Source organism: Oncorhynchus nerka, linkage group LG14 (genome assembly GCF_034236695.1).
Source record: "Oncorhynchus nerka isolate Pitt River linkage group LG14, Oner_Uvic_2.0, whole genome shotgun sequence".
Lineage (NCBI taxonomy): Eukaryota > Metazoa > Chordata > Actinopteri > Salmoniformes > Salmonidae > Oncorhynchus > Oncorhynchus nerka.
The window spans coordinates 95,262,217-95,286,903 of NC_088409.1; the positions used below are offsets into that span (position 1 = coordinate 95,262,217).

Here is a 24,687-nt window from a genome sequence, read left to right on the forward strand (position 1 = left end):
CTATTCTTGTGGGGACTTCTGGTCCCCACAAGTATAGTTAAACACATCCACAGTGAAGTGTGTGTGTGTGTGTGTGTGTGTGTGTGTGTGTGTGTGTGTGTGTGTGTGTGTGTGTGTGTGTGTGTGTGTGTGTGTCAGTGATGGCAGAAATGTAGTCCTCTTTTACTGTTAAAATTGAAATAGGTTTTTGTGGGATGTATTATCAAGTCTATGTTGTGTGATGTTGATGGGAGTAATTATCAAATCTTAACACGATACACAACAGAGGAAAACGACAGAAAGTAAGTAGTATGAATGTTTATTATTATTTATTAACATGTTTGATTAAATGCCTGTGTTGATGTACATTTGTTAATTCATCAATCAATAAAATGTAAGTCCCTTTTACATCAACAGTTGTCACAAAGAGCTTTGCAGGAACCTGGCCTAGACCACAAAGAGCTTTGCAGGAACCTGGCCTAAACCACAAAGAGCTTTACAGTAACCCGGCTTAGACCACAAAGAGCTTTACAGTAACCCGGCTTAGACCACAAAGAGCTTTACAGTAACCCGGCCTAGACCACAAAGAGCTTTGCAGAAACCTGGCTTAGACCACAAAGAGCTTTACAGTAACCCGGCTTAGACCACAAAGAGCTTTACAGTAATCCGGCTTAGACCACAAAGAGCTTTACAGTAACCCGGCTTAGACCACAAAGAGCTTTACAGTAACCCGGCTTAGACCACAAAGAGCTTTACAGTAACCCGGCTTAGACCACAAAGAGCTTTACAGTAACCCGGCATAGACCACAAAGAGCTTTACAGTAACCCGGCTTAGACCACCAAGAGCTTTACAGTAACCCGGCTTAGACCACAAAGAGCTTTACAGTAATCGAACAGGCTAGATTAAAAGAAAAGAAAGTTAGAATACCCATAATTTCATCACTCAACACAACCTCCAAGTTTAATAAATGAAATGCATAATTTCAGAAGAGTTTCTGTCCAACACCATCAAGTATTCTTTTGTTGGTCAGAATTGTTATATTCAGCAGCCTTCTGATGAGCAACAAGCAACAGATCCCACAGTACTCTAGTGGGTCAGGGAGTGACAAGGTCGTTACACTTTGGACAATACAGAGTGTGAAAGCCCCAGAAGTAGATGCCCACAAAACTAATCCTCATGAGAAAAATATGCAAATCCTCAAGAAACCCCAATCAAGATATTCATTGATCGACTGATTGTAGAAGTGTGGTGGTTGTTATCCCAACTAGCAGAGCGAGGACTGTAAGTGCTACAGGCTGAGCGGAATTCATAGCCCTGTTTCTGTTGCAGAGACTTCCCTCACAGCAGGACACAGAACCAGAACCAGAACCGGAACCACACATACTCCTGGAGACACAGCCTCGAAGAGTCACAGACCGACCATTACTTGCTGTCACTACAGAGAAAATATTACATTAGATTTAAAAAATATATTGTCAAAAACAATACAATATGAATGAAATTTACAGAGATAATTCAAATAAACCTAACATTTCTTATAACTGTATTCATTACACAAGGACAATGTATAGCATGAACACAACCAAACACATTAATTGTATGTACTGTACCTGTGTCATTAAGACAGTGATCCTGAACTCCCTGGCAGGTCACAGCCTGATTACAAACCTCATCTTCTGGATCAGTGCAAGAAAAACACTCAAGTCCATTGTGGGGGTCGTCTGGAGAAACAACAGGACAACTCATGTAAGGATCAGACAACAAAAGATCATCTAATTCAACAAAGAACAATGGAGTTCAAAGTTCAGAAGAATATTTACCAGAGAAAGTGTCACTGTTGCAGCCAGATGAGTTGCAGCACGAAGAAGTGAATTGATGGAAACCGATATTCAAAGACATTTTGGGGCTTGACTGACAAAAATGGTCGTCCATGCATCCCTTCACGATCCTCTCATTGATACTTGAGTTTGAAACTGAAAGGTAAAAGATAAAAAATGAAATGTTTCATAACAATGGTAAGATAGTACTAGAGAAGGTATACTCAGTGCTGGATGAGACAATACCAAGACTATGCAAAGCTGTCATCAAAGCAAAGGGTGGCTACTTTGAAGAATCTCAAATATACAACATATTTCGATTTGTTTAACACTTGTTTGATTACTACATGATTCCATATGTGTTATTTCATAGTTTTGTTGTCTTCACTATTATTCTACCCTTGAATGAGTAGCTGTGTCCAAACTTTTGACTAGTACTGTAAGTATTCACACCCCTGAGTCCATACTGTGTAGAAGGACCTTTGGCAGCGATTAGAGCTGTGAGTATTTCTGGGTAAGTCTCTAAGAGCTTTCCACACCTGGATTGTGCAACATTGGACCATTATGTTTTTCAAAATTCTTCACGTTCTGTCAAATTGGTTGTTGATCATTGCTAGATAACCATTTTCAGGTCTTGCCATAGATTTTCAAGTGGATTTAAGTCAAAACTGGCCACTCAGGAACATTCACTGTCTTCTTGATTCTCCCAGTGTAGATGTGGCCTTGTGTTTAAGGTTATTGTCCTGCTGAAAGGTGAATTCATCTCCCAGTGTAGATGTGGCCTTGTGTTCTAGGTTATTGTCCTGCTGAAAGGTGAATTCATCTCCCAGTGTAGATGTGGCCTTGTGTTTTAGGTTATTGTCCTGCTGAAAGGTGAATTCATCTCCCAGTGTCTGGTGGAAAGCAGACTGAACCAGGTTATTGTCTTGCTGAAAGGTGAATTCATCTCCCAGTGTCTGGTGGAAAGCAGACTGAACCAGGTTATTGTCCTGCTGAAAGGTGAATTCATCTCCCAGTGTCTGGTGGAAAGCAGACTGAACCAGGTTATTGTCCTGCTGAAAGGTGAATTCATCTCCCAGTGTCTGGTGGAAAGCAGACTGAACCAGGTTATTGTCCTGCTGAAAGGTGAATTCATCTCCCAGTGTCTGGTGCAAAGCAGACTGAACCAGGTTATTGTCCTGCTGAAAGGTGAATTCATCTCCCAGTGTCTGGTGGAAAGCAGACTGAACCAGGTTATTGTCCTGCTGAAAGGTGAATTCATCTCCCAGTGTCTGGTGGAAAGCAGACTGAACCAGGTTATTGTCCTGCTGAAAGGTGAATTCATCTCCCAGTGTCTGGTGGAAAGCAGACTGAACCAGGTTATTGTCCTGCTGAAAGGGAATTCATCTCCCAGTGTCTGGTGGAAAGCAGACTGAACCAGGTTATTGTCCTGCTGAAAGGTGAATTCATCTCCCAGTGTCTGGTGGAAAGCAGACTGAACCAGGTTATTGTCCTGCTGAAAGGTGAATTCATCTCCCAGTGTCTGGTGGAAAGCAGACTGAACCAGGTTATTGTCCTGCTGAAAGGTGAATTCATCTCCCAGTGTCTGGTGGAAAGCAGACTGAACCAGGTTATTGTCCTGCTGAAAGGTGAATTCATCTCCCAGTGTCTGGTGGAAAGCAGACTGAACCAGGTTATTGTCCTGCTGAAAGGTGAATTCATCTCCCAGTGTCTGGTGGAAAGCAGACTGAACCAGGTTATTGTCCTGCTGAAAGGTGAATTCATCTCCCAGTGTCTGGTGGAAAGCAGACTGAACCAGGTTATTGTCCTGCTGAAAGGTGAATTCATCTCCCAGTGTCTGGTGGAAAGCAGACTGAACCAGGTTATTGTCCTGCTGAAAGGTGAATTCATCTCCCAGTGTCTGGTGGAAAGCAGACTGAACCAGGTTTTGCTCTAGGATTTTGCCTGTGCTTATCCTGAAAAACTCCCCAGTCCTTAACAATGACAAGTGTCATGACTGGTCTGTTGGGGTCAGGTTACCGTGGACCATAATCCTACAGAGATGCCTCTCACACCCATCAGCGGGGGATCGAGAGGTATGAAGGTGGGAGGTTTGATGACATCCATTGTAAATCTTATGGCAGCAGACAAAATCCTCTCAGTATGGACTAATGGAGAATCTACGTCTGGAACAGTTAACATGCAATTAATGGACGTTGGGACAATATTTTTTGTCAGTCAAAACGATAGTAATGATGATAGATGGAATATGAAAATGAATGTCGTTTTTGTTATGTTATAAAAAGTTAAATGACAACATTATAACAAAAACATTGTAACTTGAAGAGTTTTCACAAGATATACCTGATGTTTGCATAGTGTACGCTGTGTGGAAAATGTCTAGATCAAAGAGAATGTTTTTGTGAAGATGAAAGGTGAAGTTAGTTGTCTAAATTGGATCTGAGTAAAGTCCAGACCTTGCTTCGTAACTAGTTACGCCCAGAGAACTTGCCCCGAAGGCAGAAATGCCCATTTCTGACCCGAGGGTATAAAACACGTGAGTTAAGAATGAACAGTTGGACATTTGACAGCCAAGGTGTGAGTCGTCAGCAACCCCAAAACGTAACACGAGGTAGAAGAAGACAAAGGAACCTTTTAAAAACCTGTGCTATGGATGAGTCTAAGAGGGTGAATTCAAGCAGGACCACCCGGTTATTATCTCCAAGGAATCGTGTGTCTACACTACTTTCATTCCCACGTTGGAGCCCTGAGCTACACGGCTGGCTGGCTGTCCACAGAAGACCCCTTTCAGGACCAGGGGCGAGGAAACAGACCACTAAGAGAAAGGACACTGACACCGTGAGGACAAACCGAGAGTTACACCCGGTAACCGAAGACGTGCCGTCATCAGAGAAGTGAGAACCAGGTCCACGAAAAGACACCCCATCGGAGACCTTCAACACGTAATCACATCATTATATTCTGACCCATACGAGCAGCAGTTCGGGGCAAGGTTAGGGTTAAAATAAGCATAGTTGACAAATGCACCTAAGTGTGCTTTTCTCTCATGCTTCTCTCTGTCTTTTGAAATTCCCATTTTGTGTAAAATGTGTCATATTGTGTTGGCCCGCTAGGGACCCATGTGTTTGTGTATCTTATATTATCATTTCAGCTTGCTAGTAAATAAGTAATCAACTAAATTTGTGTGGTACGGACTTATTTAGTGGGACTCGGGTTTGTGCAGATTCCAGGATTATGCGACATTTAGAATGAGACTAAAGAGGAAATTAATTAATTTGTGACTGTTGTGAAATCGATAATCTGATATTCTTTGAGTTAATTTGGGAAATAGAAACTCAACAAAGCCAAACTTTCCCATGGTGCCCCCGGTTAATGAGTTAATAATTGCCTGATTCATTTAATCACGTAATTATAAACCGTTAATCATTCGATGAGCAGCAGTCGTCACATTAATCAATACAACGTTACGACACAAGCATACGCATAACATGATGCAGCCACCACTATGCTTGAAAATATGGAAAGTAATATTCAGTAATATGTTGTATTGGATTTGCCCCAAACATTTAACTTTGTATGCAGGACCAAAAGTGAATTGCTTTGTACATTTTTTTTTACAGTATTTCTTTAGTGGCATGTTGCAAATAGGTTTTGGATTATTTTTTTATTCTGTACAGACTTCCTTCTTTTTACTCTGTCAATTAGCAACTCAATGTTGTTGATCCATCCTCTGTTTTCTCCTATCACAGCCATCAAACTCTGTAACTGTTTGAAAGTCACCATTGGCCTCATGGTGAAATTCCTGAGCGGTTTCCTTCCTCTACGGCAACTGAGTTAGGAAGGACACCTGTACCTTTGTAGTGACTGGGTGTATTGATACACCATCCAAAGTAATTAATTACTTCACCATGCTCAAAGGAATATTCATTGTCTGCTGTTTTACCCATCTACTAATAGATGCTCTTCTTAGTGAGGCATTAGAAAAACTCCCTGATAACTGTTGTTGAAAAAAACTCCTAATGTAATCCATTTTAAATTCAGGCTGTAACACATCAAAATGTGGACAAAGTCAAGGGGTGTGAATAGTTTCTGAAGGTACTAACTCACTTATTATAATAATGAATGAAAACATAATCAATGAAAACAATTCGTCACATATTTTTTTGAGTTTTAACTTACCAACGTTGGGGTTGGTTGCTGTACGGTCTTTTCCCCAGCGGATATCAATGTCAACGTCCCAAATGCTAAAATGGATGCGTCCTCTGTCATTAACAACTACTATGTCAAAAGTCAAACAAAGGGGATATTTCAAAACACGTGACAAGTTAATTAATACTACTTACTATGTCCATTCAAATGTACAATGTAAATTATTCACGCAAGTAGTCAAACTGCAGTCTCAAGAGGTTTTCTCTGGCTTAGATAAAATGACATGTTTTAATCTTACCGGAGGATCGCAGAGAGCTGCTGGAGTTTGTGGAACACACTTGTCCATCACTGCAGGTCTCCAGGGTTTGTTCTAAGCAGTGGGTGTCTGCCAGATCTTTACAGGTGAAACACTGCAGAGCGGCTGAACAAGAGACGGCTACAAGAAACATGAATGTACAGTCACCAGACCTGGGTTCAAATCATATTTAAAGTATTTTAATTTCTTTCACAATTCACATATATTTCAATTTAAAATATTTGGATATGATTATTCAGAATATACAAGTGAAACGTATCGGCATGTATTACAAAATACTCAAATATACAAATATTTAAACACTGTAAATATTTCAATATAATTGAACCCAGGTCTGTTTGGTCCTAGTGTTATTTGAGATCACATATTTGAAAACAAGAATTTGAGAATTGTTTCAAATAGTAGGATATTTATAGGAAATGTTTTGAATATACCGTCAAATACTTCTAATTTATGAAGTTTATTCGGCACCAATATTATTTGAAAATACTCAAATATACAAGAATATAAGAATTTAAATAACAAATACTTAATTACACAGGTATTCGAACCTAAGTCTGAAAGTAACACAATTGTCTTATTACAACATATAACTAACCAAATGAAAGATGTAGAATATATTACCAATGCAGAGCAGCATACAAGCCAGTAAGAGAATGATGGTGTGTTTCATTCTGAGCTGAAGCAATGATTACCAGTACAACAAATGCCTGTTTCCAGGACCTTATAAATAATGTGTAGTCACAAAAGAGTGAAAGACACAATGGAAAACAATAAGAATGATGTGTCATTCAATCTTTGTTTGTTCCTGGGGCATTGCAACCACAATCTACCGGAATATTTACCACACAGACATTGTCACCATGTTCAAATCTACCTAACTCTTCGCTCCCACCCTTACTCCTACCAGTATATCACGTTCACATTTCCTTCAGGCTCAAACAAAGACAATTGAGAAATATAATACTGCACAGAACAAAAGCCCAATATTGCATGTCATGTTACCGTTGCATGCCTTAACATGTTCCCAGTATATTCAATTGCTGAAATGTTCTGTGTTTGTGCATGAGTATCAGTATGTGTTTTGAATCATTGTTCAGGCACACAATGTGTTTTTAATCCTCTCCATACTAGGTAAGGACATTCTAAAAGACTGGACATCTATTGACTAAAAGACTGGACGTCTACGGTCTAAAAGACTGGACATCTGGACCCTTCAATCAGCTCTCCTGACTCCGTGACCCTTCAGTCAGCTCTCCTGACTCCGTGACCCTTCAGTCAGCTCTCCTGACTCCGTGACCCTTCAGTCAGCTCTCCTGACTTCATGAGGTAGCAACAAGATCACAGCAAACCTACCAAACAATTCAACCTCATCACTTTACCCAGCTGTTTATTACATCTGTTCATTCAGGTTTAGATGGGATTAAAACACTGAATACCATTACTATCTACTGGATACCATTACTATCTACTGGATACCACTACTATCTACTGGATACCATTACTATCTACTGGATACCACTACTATCTCCTGGATACCACTACTATCTACTGGATACCATTACTATCTACTGGATACCATTACTATCTACTGGATACCGTTACTATCTACTGGATACCATTACTATGTACTGGATACCATTACTATCTACTGGATACCGTTACTATCTACTGGATACCATTACTATGTACTGGATACCATTACTATCTACTGGATACCACTACTATCTACCGGATACCATTACTATCTACTGGATACCACTACTATCTACTGGATACCACTACTATCTACTGGATACCACTACTATCTACTGGATACCATTACTATCTACTGGATACCACTACAATATACTGGATACCACTACTATCTACTGGATACCACTACTATCTACTGGATACCACTACTATCTACTGGATACCACTACAATCTACTGGATACCACTACTATCGACTGGATACCACTACTATCTACTGGATACCACTACTATCTACTGGATACCATTACAATCTACTGGATACCACTACTATCTACTGGATACCACTTCTATCTACTGGATACCATTACTATCTACTGGACACCATTACTATCTACTGGATACCATTAATATCTACTGGATACCATTACTATCTACTGGACATCACTACTATCTACTGGATACCATTACTATCTACTGGGTACCACTACTATCTACTGGACACCACTACTATCTACTGGATACCACTACTATCTACTGGATACCACTACTATCTACTGGATACCACTAATATCTACTGGATACCACTACTATCTACTGGGTACCACTACTATCTACTGGATACCACTACTATCTACTGGCTACCACTACTATCTACTGGACACCATTACTATCGACTCGACACCACTACTATCTACTGGACACCATTACTATCTACTGGATACCACTACTATCTACTGGACACCATTACTATCTACTGGACACCATTACTATCTACTGGATACCATTACTATCTACTGGATACCACTACTATCTACTGGACACCATTACCATCTACTGGATACCTCTACTATCTACTGGACACCATTACTATCTACTGGATACCACTACTATCTACTGGATACCACTACTATCTACTGGATACCACTACTATCTACTGCATACCATTACTATCTACTGGACACCATTACTATCTACTGGATACCATTAATATCTACTGGATACCATTACTATCTACTGGACATCACTACTATCTACTGGATACCATTACTATCTACTGGGTACCACTACTATCTACTGGACACCACTACTATCTACTGGATACCACTACTATCTACTGGATACCACTACTATCTACTGGACATCACTACTATCTATTGGATACCATTACTATCTACTGGGTACCACTACTATATACTAGACACCACTACTATCTACAAGATACCACTACTATCTAAAGGATACCACTACTATCTACTGGATACCACTACTATCTACTGGATACCACTACTATCTACTGGACACCATTACTATCGACTGAATACCACTACTATCTACTGGATACCACTACTATCTACTGGATACCACTACTATCTACTGGATACCATTACTATCTACTGGATACCACTACTATCTACTGGACACCATTACTATCTACTGGATACCACTACTATCTACTGGATACCACTACTATCTACTGGATACCACTACTATCTACTGGATACCACTACTATCTACTGGATACCACTACTATCTACTGGATTCCATTACAATCTACTGGATACCACTACTATCTACTGGATACCACTTCTATCTACTGGATACCATTACTATCTACTGGACACCATTACTATCTACTGGATACCATTAATATCTACTGGATACCATTACTATCTACTGGATATCACTACTATCTACTGGATACCATTACTATCTACTGGGTACCACTACTATCTACTGGACACCACTACTATCTACTGGATACCACTACTATCTACTGGATACCACTACTATCTACTGGATACCACTACTATCTACTGGATACCACTACTATCTACTGGGTACCACTACTATCTACTGGATACCACTACTATCTACTGGCTACCACTACTATCTACTGGACACCATTACTATCGACTCGACACCACTACTATCTACTGGACACCATTACTATCTACTGGATACCACTACTATCTACTGGACACCATTACTATCTACTGGACACCATTACTATCTACTGGATACCATTACTATCTACCGGATACCACTACTATCTACTGGACACCATTACCATCTACTGGATACCTCTACTATCTACTGGACACCATTACTATCTACTGGATACCACTACTATCTACTGGATACCACTACTATCTACTGGATACCACTACTATCTACTGGATACCATTACTATCTACTGGATACCGTTACTATCTACTGGATACCATTACTATGTACTGGATACCATTACTATCTACTGGATACCACTACTATCTACCGGATACCATTACTATCTACTGGATACCACTACTATCTACTGGATACCACTACTATCTACTGGATACCACTACTATCTACTGGATACCATTACTATCTACTGGATACCACTACAATATACTGGATACCACTACTATCTACTGGACATCACTACTATCTACTGGATACCATTACTATCTACTGGGTACCACTACTATCTACTGGACACCACTACTATCTACTGGATACCACTACTATCTACTGGATACCACTACTATCTACTGGATACCACTACTATCTACTGGATACCACTACTATCTACTGGATACCACTACTATCTACTGGATACCACTACTATCTACTGGATTCCATTACAATCTACTGGATACCACTACTATCTACTGGATACCACTTCTATCTACTGGATACCATTACTATCTACTGGACACCATTACTATCTACTGGATACCATTAATATCTACTGGATACCATTACTATCTACTGGATATCACTACTATCTACTGGGTACCATTACTATCTACTGGGTACCACTACTATCTACTGGACACCACTACTATCTACTGGATACCACTACTATCTACTGGATACCACTACTATCTACTGGATACCACTACTATCTACTGGGTACCACTACTATCTACTGGATACCACTACTATCTACTGGCTACCACTACTATCTACTGGACACCATTACTATCGACTCGACACCACTACTATCTACTGGACACCATTACTATCTACTGGATACCACTACTATCTACTGGACACCATTACTATCTACTGGACACCATTACTATCTACTGGATACCATTACTATCTACCGGATACCACTACTATCTACTGGACACCATTACCATCTACTGGATACCTCTACTATCTACTGGACACCATTACTATCTACTGGATACCACTACTATCTACTGGATACCACTACTATCTACTGGATACCATTACTATCTACTGGATACCGTTACTATCTACTGGATACCATTACTATGTACTGGATACCATTACTATCTACTGGATACCACTACTATCTACCGGATACCATTACTATCTACTGGATACCACTACTATCTACTGGATACCACTACTATCTACTGGATACCACTACTATCTACTGGATACCATTACTATCTACTGGATACCACTACAATATACTGGATACCACTACTATCTACTGGACATCACTACTATCTACTGGATACCATTACTATCTACTGGGTACCACTACTATCTACTGGACACCACTACTATCTACTGGATACCACTACTATCTACTGGATACCACTACTATCTACTGGATACCACTACTATCTACTGGATACCACTACTATCTACTGGATACCACTACTATCTACTGGATACCACTACTATCTACTGGATTCCATTACAATCTACTGGATACCACTACTATCTACTGGATACCACTTCTATCTACTGGATACCATTACTATCTACTGGACACCATTACTATCTACTGGATACCATTAATATCTACTGGATACCATTACTATCTACTGGATATCACTACTATCTACTGGATACCATTACTATCTACTGGGTACCACTACTATCTACTGGACACCACTACTATCTACTGGATACCACTACTATCTACTGGATACCACTACTATCTACTGGATACCACTACTATCTACTGGATACCACTACTATCTACTGGGTACCACTACTATCTACTGGATACCACTACTATCTACTGGCTACCACTACTATCTACTGGACACCATTACTATCGACTCGACACCACTACTATCTACTGGACACCATTACTATCTACTGGATACCACTACTATCTACTGGACACCATTACTATCTACTGGACGCCATTACTATCTACTGGATACCACTACTATCTACTGGATACCACTTCTATCTACTGGATACCATTACTATCTACTGGACACCATTACTATCTACTGGATACCATTAATATCTACTGGATACCATTACTATCTACTGGACATCACTACTATCTACTGGATACCATTACTATCTACTGGGTACCACTACTATCTACTGGACACCACTACTATCTACTGGATACCACTACTATCTACTGGATACCACTACTATCTACTGGATACCACTAATATCTACTGGATACTACTATCTACTGGGTACCACTACTATCTACTGGATACCACTACTATCTACTGGCTACCACTACTATCTACTGGACACCATTACTATCGACTCGACACCACTACTATCTACTGGACACCATTACTATCTACTGGATACCACTACTATCTACTGGACACCATTACTATCTACTGGACACCATTACTATCTACTGGATACCATTACTATCTACTGGATACCACTACTATCTACTGGACACCATTACCATCTACTGGATACCTCTACTATCTACTGGACACCATTACTATCTACTGGATACCACTACTATCTACTGGATACCACTACTATCTACTGGATACCACTACTATCTACTGCATACCATTACTATCTACTGGACACCATTACTATCTACTGGATACCATTAATATCTACTGGATACCATTACTATCTACTGGACATCACTACTATCTACTGGATACCATTACTATCTACTGGGTACCACTACTATCTACTGGACACCACTACTATCTACTGGATACCACTACTATCTACTGGATACCACTACTATCTACTGGACATCACTACTATCTATTGGATACCATTACTATCTACTGGGTACCACTACTATATACTAGACACCACTACTATCTACAAGATACCACTACTATCTAAAGGATACCACTACTATCTACTGGATACCACTACTATCTACTGGATACCACTACTATCTACTGGACACCATTACTATCGACTGAATACCACTACTATCTACTGGATACCACTACTATCTACTGGATACCACTACTATCTACTGGATACCATTACTATCTACTGGATACCACTACTATCTACTGGACACCATTACTATCTACTGGATACCACTACTATCTACTGGATACCACTACTATCTACTGGATACCACTACTATCTACTGGATACCACTACTATCTACTGGATACCACTACTATCTACTGGATTCCATTACAATCTACTGGATACCACTACTATCTACTGGATACCACTTCTATCTACTGGATACCATTACTATCTACTGGACACCATTACTATCTACTGGATACCATTAATATCTACTGGATACCATTACTATCTACTGGATATCACTACTATCTACTGGATACCATTACTATCTACTGGGTACCACTACTATCTACTGGACACCACTACTATCTACTGGATACCACTACTATCTACTGGATACCACTACTATCTACTGGATACCACTACTATCTACTGGATACCACTACTATCTACTGGGTACCACTACTATCTACTGGATACCACTACTATCTACTGGCTACCACTACTATCTACTGGACACCATTACTATCGACTCGACACCACTACTATCTACTGGACACCATTACTATCTACTGGATACCACTACTATCTACTGGACACCATTACTATCTACTGGACACCATTACTATCTACTGGATACCATTACTATCTACCGGATACCACTACTATCTACTGGACACCATTACCATCTACTGGATACCTCTACTATCTACTGGACACCATTACTATCTACTGGATACCACTACTATCTACTGGATACCACTACTATCTACTGGATACCACTACTATCTACTGGATACCATTACTATCTACTGGATACCGTTACTATCTACTGGATACCATTACTATGTACTGGATACCATTACTATCTACTGGATACCACTACTATCTACGGATACCATTACTATCTACTGGATACCACTACTATCTACTGGATACCACTACTATCTACTGGATACCACTACTATCTACTGGATACCATTACTATCTACTGGATACCACTACAATATACTGGATACCACTACTATCTACTGGACATCACTACTATCTACTGGATACCATTACTATCTACTGGGTACCACTACTATCTACTGGACACCACTACTATCTACTGGATACCACTACTATCTACTGGATACCACTACTATCTACTGGATACCACTACTATCTACTGGATACCACTACTATCTACTGGATACCACTACTATCTACTGGATACCACTACTATCTACTGGATTCCATTACAATCTACTGGATACCACTACTATCTACTGGATACCACTTCTATCTACTGGATACCATTACTATCTACTGGACACCATTACTATCTACTGGATACCATTAATATCTACTGGATACCATTACTATCTACTGGATATCACTACTATCTACTGGGTACCATTACTATCTACTGGTACCACTACTATCTACTGGACACCACTACTATCTACTGGATACCACTACTATCTACTGGATACCACTACTATCTACTGGATACCACTACTATCTACTGGGTACCACTACTATCTACTGGATACCACTACTATCTACTGGCTACCACTACTATCTACTGGACACCATTACTATCGACTCGACACCACTACTATCTACTGGACACCATTACTATCTACTGGATACCACTACTATCTACTGGACACCATTACTATCTACTGGACACCATTACTATCTACTGGATACCATTACTATCTACTGGATACCACTACTATCTACTGGACACCATTACCATCTACTGGATACCTCTACTATCTACTGGACACCATTACTATCTACTGGATACCACTACTATCTACTGGATACCACTACTATCTACTGGATACCATTACTATCTACTGGATACCGTTACTATCTACTGGATACCATTACTATGTACTGGATACCATTACTATCTACTGGATACCACTACTATCTACCGGATACCATTACTATCTACTGGATACCACTACTATCTACTGGATACCACTACTATCTACTGGATACCACTACTATCTACTGGATACCATTACTATCTACTGGATACCACTACAATATACTGGATACCACTACTATCTACTGGACATCACTACTATCTACTGGATACCATTACTATCTACTGGGTACCACTACTATCTACTGGACACCACTACTATCTACTGGATACCACTACTATCTACTGGATACCACTACTATCTACTGGATACCACTACTATCTACTGGATACCACTACTATCTACTGGATACCACTACTATCTACTGGATACCACTACTATCTACTGGATTCCATTACAATCTACTGGATACCACTACTATCTACTGGATACCACTTCTATCTACTGGATACCATTACTATCTACTGGACACCATTACTATCTACTGGATACCATTAATATCTACTGGATACCATTACTATCTACTGGATATCACTACTATCTACTGGATACCATTACTATCTACTGGGTACCACTACTATCTACTGGACACCACTACTATCTACTGGATACCACTACTATCTACTGGATACCACTACTATCTACTGGATACCACTACTATCTACTGGATACCACTACTATCTACTGGGTACCACTACTATCTACTGGATACCACTACTATCTACTGGCTACCACTACTATCTACTGGACACCATTACTATCGACTCGACACCACTACTATCTACTGGACACCATTACTATCTACTGGATACCACTACTATCTACTGGACACCATTACTATCTACTGGACGCCATTACTATCTACTGGATACCACTACTATCTACTGGATACCACTACTATCTACTGGATACCACTACTATCTACTGGATACCATTACTATCTACTGGATACCGTTACTATCTACTGGATACCATTACTATGTACTGGATACCATTACTATCTACTGGATACCACTACTATCTACCGGACACCATTACTATCTACTGGATACCACTACTATCTACTGGATACCACTACTATCTACTGGATACCACTACTATCTACTGGATACCATTACTATCTACTGGATACCACTACAATATACTGGATACCACTACTATCTACTGGACATCACTACTATCTACTGGATACCATTACTATCTACTGGGTACCACTACTATCTACTGGACACCACTACTATCTACTGGATACCACTACTATCTACTGGATACCATTACTATCTACTGGATACCACTACAATATACTGGATACCACTACTATCTACTGGATACCACTACTATCTACTGGATACCATTACTATCTACTGGGTACCACTACTATCTACTGGACACCACTACTATCTACTGGATACCACTACTATCTACTGGATACCACTACTATCTACTGGACATCACTACTATCTATTGGATACCATTACTATCTACTGGGTACCACTACTATATACTGGACACCACTACTATCTACTAGATACCACTACTATCTAAAGGATACCACTACTATCTACTGGATACCACTACTATCTACTGGATACCACTACTATCTACTGGATACCACTACTATCTACTGGACACCATTACTATCGACTGAATACCACTACTATCTACTGGATACCACTACTATCTACTGGATACCACTACTATCTACTGGATACCATTACTATCTACTGGATACCACTACTATCTACTGGACACCATTACTATCTACTGGATACCACTACTATCTACTGGATACCACTACTATCTACTGGATACCACTACTATCTACTGGATACCACTACTATCTACTGGATACCACTACTATCTACTGGATACCACTACTATCTACTGGATTCCATTACAATCTACTGGATACCACTACTATCTACTGGATACCACTTCTATCTACTGGATACCATTACTATCTACTGGACACCATTACTATCTACTGGATACCATTAATATCTACTGGATACCATTACTATCTACTGGATATCACTACTATCTACTGTATACCATTACTATCTACTGGGTACCACTACTATCTACTGGACACCACTACTATCTACTGGATACCACTACTATCTACTGGATACCACTACTATCTACTGGATACCACTACTATCTACTGGATACCACTACTATCTACTGGGTACCACTACTATCTACTGGATACCACTACTATCTACTGGCTACCACTACTATCTACTGGACACCATTACTATCGACTCGACACCACTACTATCTACTGGACACCATTACTATCTACTGGATACCACTACTATCTACTGGACACCATTACTATCTACTGGACACCATTACTATCTACTGGATACCATTACTATCTACCGGATACCACTACTATCTACTGGACACCATTACCATCTACTGGATACCTCTACTATCTACTGGACACCATTACTATCTACTGGATACCACTACTATCTACTGGATACCACTACTATCTACTGGATACCACTACTATCTACTGGATACCATTACTATCTACTGGATACCGTTACTATCTACTGGATACCATTACTATGTACTGGATACCATTACTATCTACTGGATACCACTACTATCTACCGGATACCATTACTATCTACTGGATACCACTACTATCTACTGGATACCACTACTATCTACTGGATACCACTACTATCTACTGGATACCATTACTATCTACTGGATACCACTACAATATACTGGATACCACTACTATCTACTGGATACCACTACTATCTACTGGATACCACTACTATCTACTGGACACCACTACAATCTACTGGATACCACTACTATCGACTGGATACCACTACTATCTACTGGATACCACTACTATCTACTGGATACCATTACAATCTACTGGATACCACTACTATCTACTGGATACCACTTCTATCTACTGGATACCATTACTATCTACTGGACACCATTACTATCTACTGGATACCATTAATATCTACTGGATACCATTACTATCTACTGGACATCACTACTATCTACTGGATACCATTACTATCTACTGGATACCACTACAATATACTGGATACCACTACTATCTACTGGATACCACTACTATCTACTGGATACCACTACTATCTACTGGACACCACTACAATCTACTGGATACCACTACTATCGACTGGATACCACTACTATCTACTGGATACCACTACTATCTACTGGATACCATTACAATCTACTGGATACCACTACTATCTACTGGATACCACTTCTATCTACTGGATACCATTACTATCTACTGGACACCATTACTATCTACTGGATACCATTAATATCTACTGGATACCATTACTATCTACTGGACATCACTACTATCTACTGGATACCATTACTATCTACTGGGTACCACTACTATCTACTGGACACCACTACTATCTACTGGATACCATTACTATCTACTGGATACCACTACTATCTACTGGACACCATTACTATCTACTGGACACCATTACTATCTACTGGATACCATTACTATCTACTGGATACCACTACTATCTACTGGACACCATTACCATCTACTGGATACCACTACTATCTACTGGATACCATTACTATCTACTGGATACAACTACTATCTACGGGATACCACTACTATCTACTGGATACCACTACTATCTACTGGACACCATTACTATCTACTGGATACCACTACTATCTACTGGATACCATTACTATCTACTGGACACCATTACTATCTACTGGATACCATTACTATCTACTGGATACCATTACTATCTACTGGATACCACTACTATCTACTGGATACCACTACTATCTACTGGACATCACTACTATCTATTGGATACCACTACTATCTACTGGATACCATTACTATCTACTGGATACCACTACTATCTACTGGACACCATTACTATCTACTGGATACCACTACTATCTACTGGATACCACTACTATCTACTGGATACCACTACTATCTACTGGATACCACTACTATCTACTGGATACCACTACTATCTACTGGATACCACTACTATCTACTGGATTCCATTACAATCTACTGGATACCACTACTATCTACTGGATACCACTTCTATCTACTGGATACCATTACTATCTACTGGACACCATTACTATCTACTGGATACCATTAATATCTACTGGATACCATTACTATCTACTGGATATCACTACTATCTACTGGATACCATTACTATCTACTGGGTACCACTACTATCTACTGGACACCACTACTATCTACTGGATACCACTACTATCTACTGGATACCACTACTATCTACTGGATACCACTACTATCTACTGGATACCACTACTATCTACTGGGTACCACTACTATCTACTGGATACCACTACTATCTACTGGCTACCACTACTATCTACTGGACACCATTACTATCGACTCGACACCACTACTATCTACTGGACACCATTACTATCTACTGGATACCACTACTATCTACTGGACACCATTACTATCTACTGGACACCATTACTATCTACTGGATACCATTACTATCTACCGGATACCACTACTATCTACTGGACACCATTACCATCTACTGGATACCTCTACTATCTACTGGACACCATTACTATCTACTGGATACCACTACTATCTACTGGATACCACTACTATCTACTGGATACCACTACTATCTACTGGATACCATTACTATCTACTGGACACCATTACTATCTACTGGATACCATTACTATCTACTGGATACCATTACTATCTACTGGATACCACTACTATCTACTGGATACCACTACTATCTACTGGATACCACTACTACCTACTGGACATCACTACTATCTACTGGATACCATTACTATCTACTGGGTACCACTACTATCTACTGGACACTACTACTATCTTCTAGATACCACTACTATCTAAAGGATACCACTACTATCTACTGGATACCACTACTATCTACTGGATACCACTACTATCTACTGGATACCACTACTATCTACTGGACACCATTACTATCGACTGAATACCACTACTATCTACTGGATACCACTACTATCTACTGGATACCACTACTATCTACTGGATACCATTACTATCTACTGGATACCTCTACTATCTACTGGACACCATTACTATCTACTGGATACCACTACTATCTACTGGATACCACTACTATCTACTGGATACCACTACTATCTACTGGATACCATTACTATCTACTGGATACAACTACTATCTACGGGATACCACTACTATCTACTGGATACCACTACTATCTACTGGACACCATTACTATCTACTGGATACCACTACTATCTACTGGATACCACTACTATCTACTGGATACCATTACTATCTACTGGACACCATTACTATCTACTGGATACCATTACTATCTACTGGACACCATTACTATCTACTGGATACCACTACTATCTACTGGATACCACTACTATCTACTGGATACCACTACTATCTACTGGACACCATTACTATCGACTGAATACCACTACTATCTACTGGATACCACTACTATCTACTGGATACCACTACTATCTACTGGACACCATTACTATCTACTGGATACCACTACTATCTACTGGATACCATTACTATCTACTGGATACCACTACTATCTACTGGATACCACTACTATCTACTGGATACCATTACAATCTACTGGATACCACTACTATCTACTGGATACCACTTCTATCTACTGGATACCACTACTATCTACTGGACACCATTACTATCTACTGGATACCACTACTATCTACTGGATACCACTACTATCTACTGGATACCACTACTATCTACTGGATACCATTACAATCTACTGGATACCACTACTATCTACTGGACACCACTACTATCTACTGGATACCACTACTATCTACTGGATACCATTACTATCTACTGGATACAACTACTATCTACGGGATACCACTACTATCTACTGGATACCACTACTATCTACTGGACACCATTACTATCTACTGGATACCACTACTATCTACTGGATACCATTACTATCTACTGGACACCATTACTATCTACTGGATACCATTACTATCTACTGGATACCATTACTATCTACTGGATACCACTACTATCTACTGGATACCACTACTATCTACTGGACATCACTACTATCTATTGGATACCACTACTATCTACTGGATACCATTACTATCTACTGGATACCACTACTATCTACTGGACACCATTACTATCTACTGGATACCACTACTATCTACTGGATACCACTACTATCTACTGGATACCACTACTATCTACTGGATACCACTACTATCTACTGGATACCACTACTATCTACTGGATACCACTACTATCTACTGGATTCCATTACAATCTACTGGATACCACTACTATCTACTGGATACCACTTCTATCTACTGGATACCATTACTATCTACTGGACACCATTACTATCTACTGGATACCATTAATATCTACTGGATACCATTACTATCTACTGGATATCACTACTATCTACTGGATACCATTACTATCTACTGGGTACCACTACTATCTACTGGACACCACTACTATCTACTGGATACCACTACTATCTACTGGATACCACTACTATCTACTGGATACCACTACTATCTACTGGACATCACTACTATCTACTGGATACCATTACTATCTACTGGGTACGACTACTATCTACTGGACACTACTACTATCTACTAGATACCACTACTATCTAAAGGATACCACTACTATCTACTGGATACCACTACTATCTACTGGATACCACTACTATCTACTGGATACCACTACTATCTACTGGACACCATTACTATCGACTGAATACCACTACTATCTACTGGATACCACTACTATCTACTGGATACCACTACTATCTACTGGATACCATTACTATCTACTGGATACCTCTACTATCTACTGGACACCATTACTATCTACTGGATACCACTACTATCTACTGGATACCACTACTATCTACTGGATACCACTACTATCTACTGGATACCATTACTATCTACTGGATACAACTACTATCTACGGGATACCACTACTATCTACTGGATACCACTACTATCTACTGGACACCATTACTATCTACTGGATACCACTACTATCTACTGGATACCACTACTATCTACTGGATACCATTACTATCTACTGGACACCATTACTATCTACTGGATACCATTACTATCTACTGGACACCATTACTATCTACTGGATACCACTACTATCTACTGGATACCACTACTATCTACTGGATACCACTACTATCTACTGGACATCACTACTATCTATTGGATACCATTACTATCTACTGGGTACCACTACTATCTACTGGACACCACTACTATCTACTAGATACCACTACTATCTAAAGGATACCACTACTATCTACTGGATACCACTACTATCTACTGGATACCACTACTATCTACTGGATACCACTACTATCTACTGGACACCATTACTATCGACTGAATACCACTACTATCTACTGGATACCACTACTATCTACTGGATACCACTACTATCTACTGGATACCACTACTATCTACTGGATACCACTACTATCTACTGGATACCACTACTATCTACTGGATACCATTACAATCTACTGGATACCACTACTATCTACTGGATACCACTTCTATCTACTGGATACCACTACTATCTACTGGACACCATTACTATCTACTGGATACCACTACTATCTACTGGATACCACTACTATCTACTGGATACCACTACTATCTACTGGATACCACTACTATCTACTGGATACCATTACAATCTACTGGATACCACTACTATCTACTGGACACCACTACTATCTACTGGATACCACTACTATCTACTGGATACCATTACTATCTACTGGATACAACTACTATCTACGGGATACCACTACTATCTACTGGATACCACTACTATCTACTGGACACCATTACTATCTACTGGATACCACTACTATCTACTGGATACCATTACTATCTACTGGACACCATTACTATCTACTGGATACCATTACTATCTACTGGATACCATTACTATCTACTGGATACCACTACTATCTACTGGATACCACTACTATCTACTGGACATCACTACTATCTATTGGATACCACTACTATCTACTGGATACCATTACTATCTACTGGATACCACTACTATCTACTGGACACCATTACTATCTACTGGATACCACTACTATCTACTGGATACCACTACTATCTACTGGATACCACTACTATCTACTGGATACCACTACTATCTACTGGATACCACTACTATCTACTGGATACCACTACTATCTACTGGATTCCATTACAATCTACTGGATACCACTACTATCTACTGGATACCACTTCTATCTACTGGATACCATTACTATCTACTGGACACCATTACTATCTACTGGATACCATTAATATCTACTGGATACCATTACTATCTACTGGATATCACTACTATCTACTGGATACCATTACTATCTACTGGGTACCACTACTATCTACTGGACACCACTACTATCTACTGGATACCACTACTATCTACTGGATACCACTACTATCTACTGGATACCACTACTATCTACTGGATACCACTACTATCTACTGGGTACCACTACTATCTACTGGATACCACTACTATCTACTGGCTACCACTACTATCTACTGGACACCATTACTATCGACTCGACACCACTACTATCTACTGGACACCATTACTATCTACTGGATACCACTACTATCTACTGGACACCATTACTATCTACTGGACACCATTACTATCTACTGGATACCATTACTATCTACCGGATACCACTACTATCTACTGGACACCATTACCATCTACTGGATACCTCTACTATCTACTGGACACCATTACTATCTACTGGATACCACTACTATCTACTGGATACCACTACTATCTACTGGATACCACTACTATCTACTGGATACCATTACTATCTACTGGACACCATTACTATCTACTGGATACCATTACTATCTACTGGATACCATTACTATCTACTGGATACCACTACTATCTACTGGATACCACTACTATCTACTGGATACCACTACTATCTACTGGACATCACTACTATCTACTGGATACCATTACTATCTACTGGGTACCACTACTATCTACTGGACACTACTACTATCTACTAGATACCACTACTATCTAAAGGATACCACTACTATCTACTGGATACCACTACTATCTACTGGATACCACTACTATCTACTGGATACCACTACTATCTACTGGACACCATTACTATCGACTGAATACCACTACTATCTACTGGATACCACTACTATCTACTGGATACCATTACTATCTACTGGATACCACTACTATCTACTGGACACCATTACTATCTACTGGATACCATTACTATCTACTGGATACCACTACTATCTACTGGACACCATTACTATCTACCGTATACCATTACTATCTACTGGATACCATTACTATCTACTGGATACCATTACTATCTACTGGATACCACTACTATCTACTGGATACCACTACTATCTACTGGATACAACTACTATCTACTGGATACCATTACTATCT

General features: G+C 39.6%; 1 protein-coding gene across 2 annotated transcripts; it reads right to left on the minus strand.

The window, feature by feature from the left end:
* Nucleotides 1-282: 282 nt before the first annotated feature.
* LOC115115738 (urokinase plasminogen activator surface receptor-like) lies at nt 283-6,991 on the minus strand. Of its 2 annotated transcripts, none has more exons than XM_029644222.2 (6): nt 6,887-6,991; nt 6,245-6,382; nt 5,977-6,072; nt 1,801-1,953; nt 1,591-1,701; nt 283-1,415 (listed from the first exon to the last, which is right to left on the minus strand). In XM_029644222.2, exons 1-6 carry the CDS (start codon nt 6,933-6,935, stop codon nt 1,201-1,203), a joined length of 762 nt encoding a protein of 253 aa, XP_029500082.1. In that variant the 5' UTR covers nt 6,936-6,991; the 3' UTR covers nt 283-1,200. The 2 variants fall into 2 exon arrangements, with proteins under 2 accessions (XP_029500082.1, XP_029500081.1); XM_029644221.2 differs by having other exon boundaries at nt 5,977-6,075.
* Between the last annotated feature and the right edge of the window lie 17,696 nt (nt 6,992-24,687).

Coding starts and splice junctions, on each gene's coding strand:
- LOC115115738 (XM_029644221.2), bottom strand. CDS start 6,935: ATGAAACACACCATCATTCTCTTACTGGCTTGTATGCTGCTCTGCATT. Junction 6,076..6,244: donor CAGCTCTCTGCGATCCTCCG/GTAAGATTAAAA, acceptor CTTTTGACATAG/TAGTTGTTAATGACAGAGGA. Junction 1,954..5,976: donor AGCAACCAACCCCAACGTTG/GTAAGTTAAAAC, acceptor TTTACCTTTCAG/TTTCAAACTCAAGTATCAAT.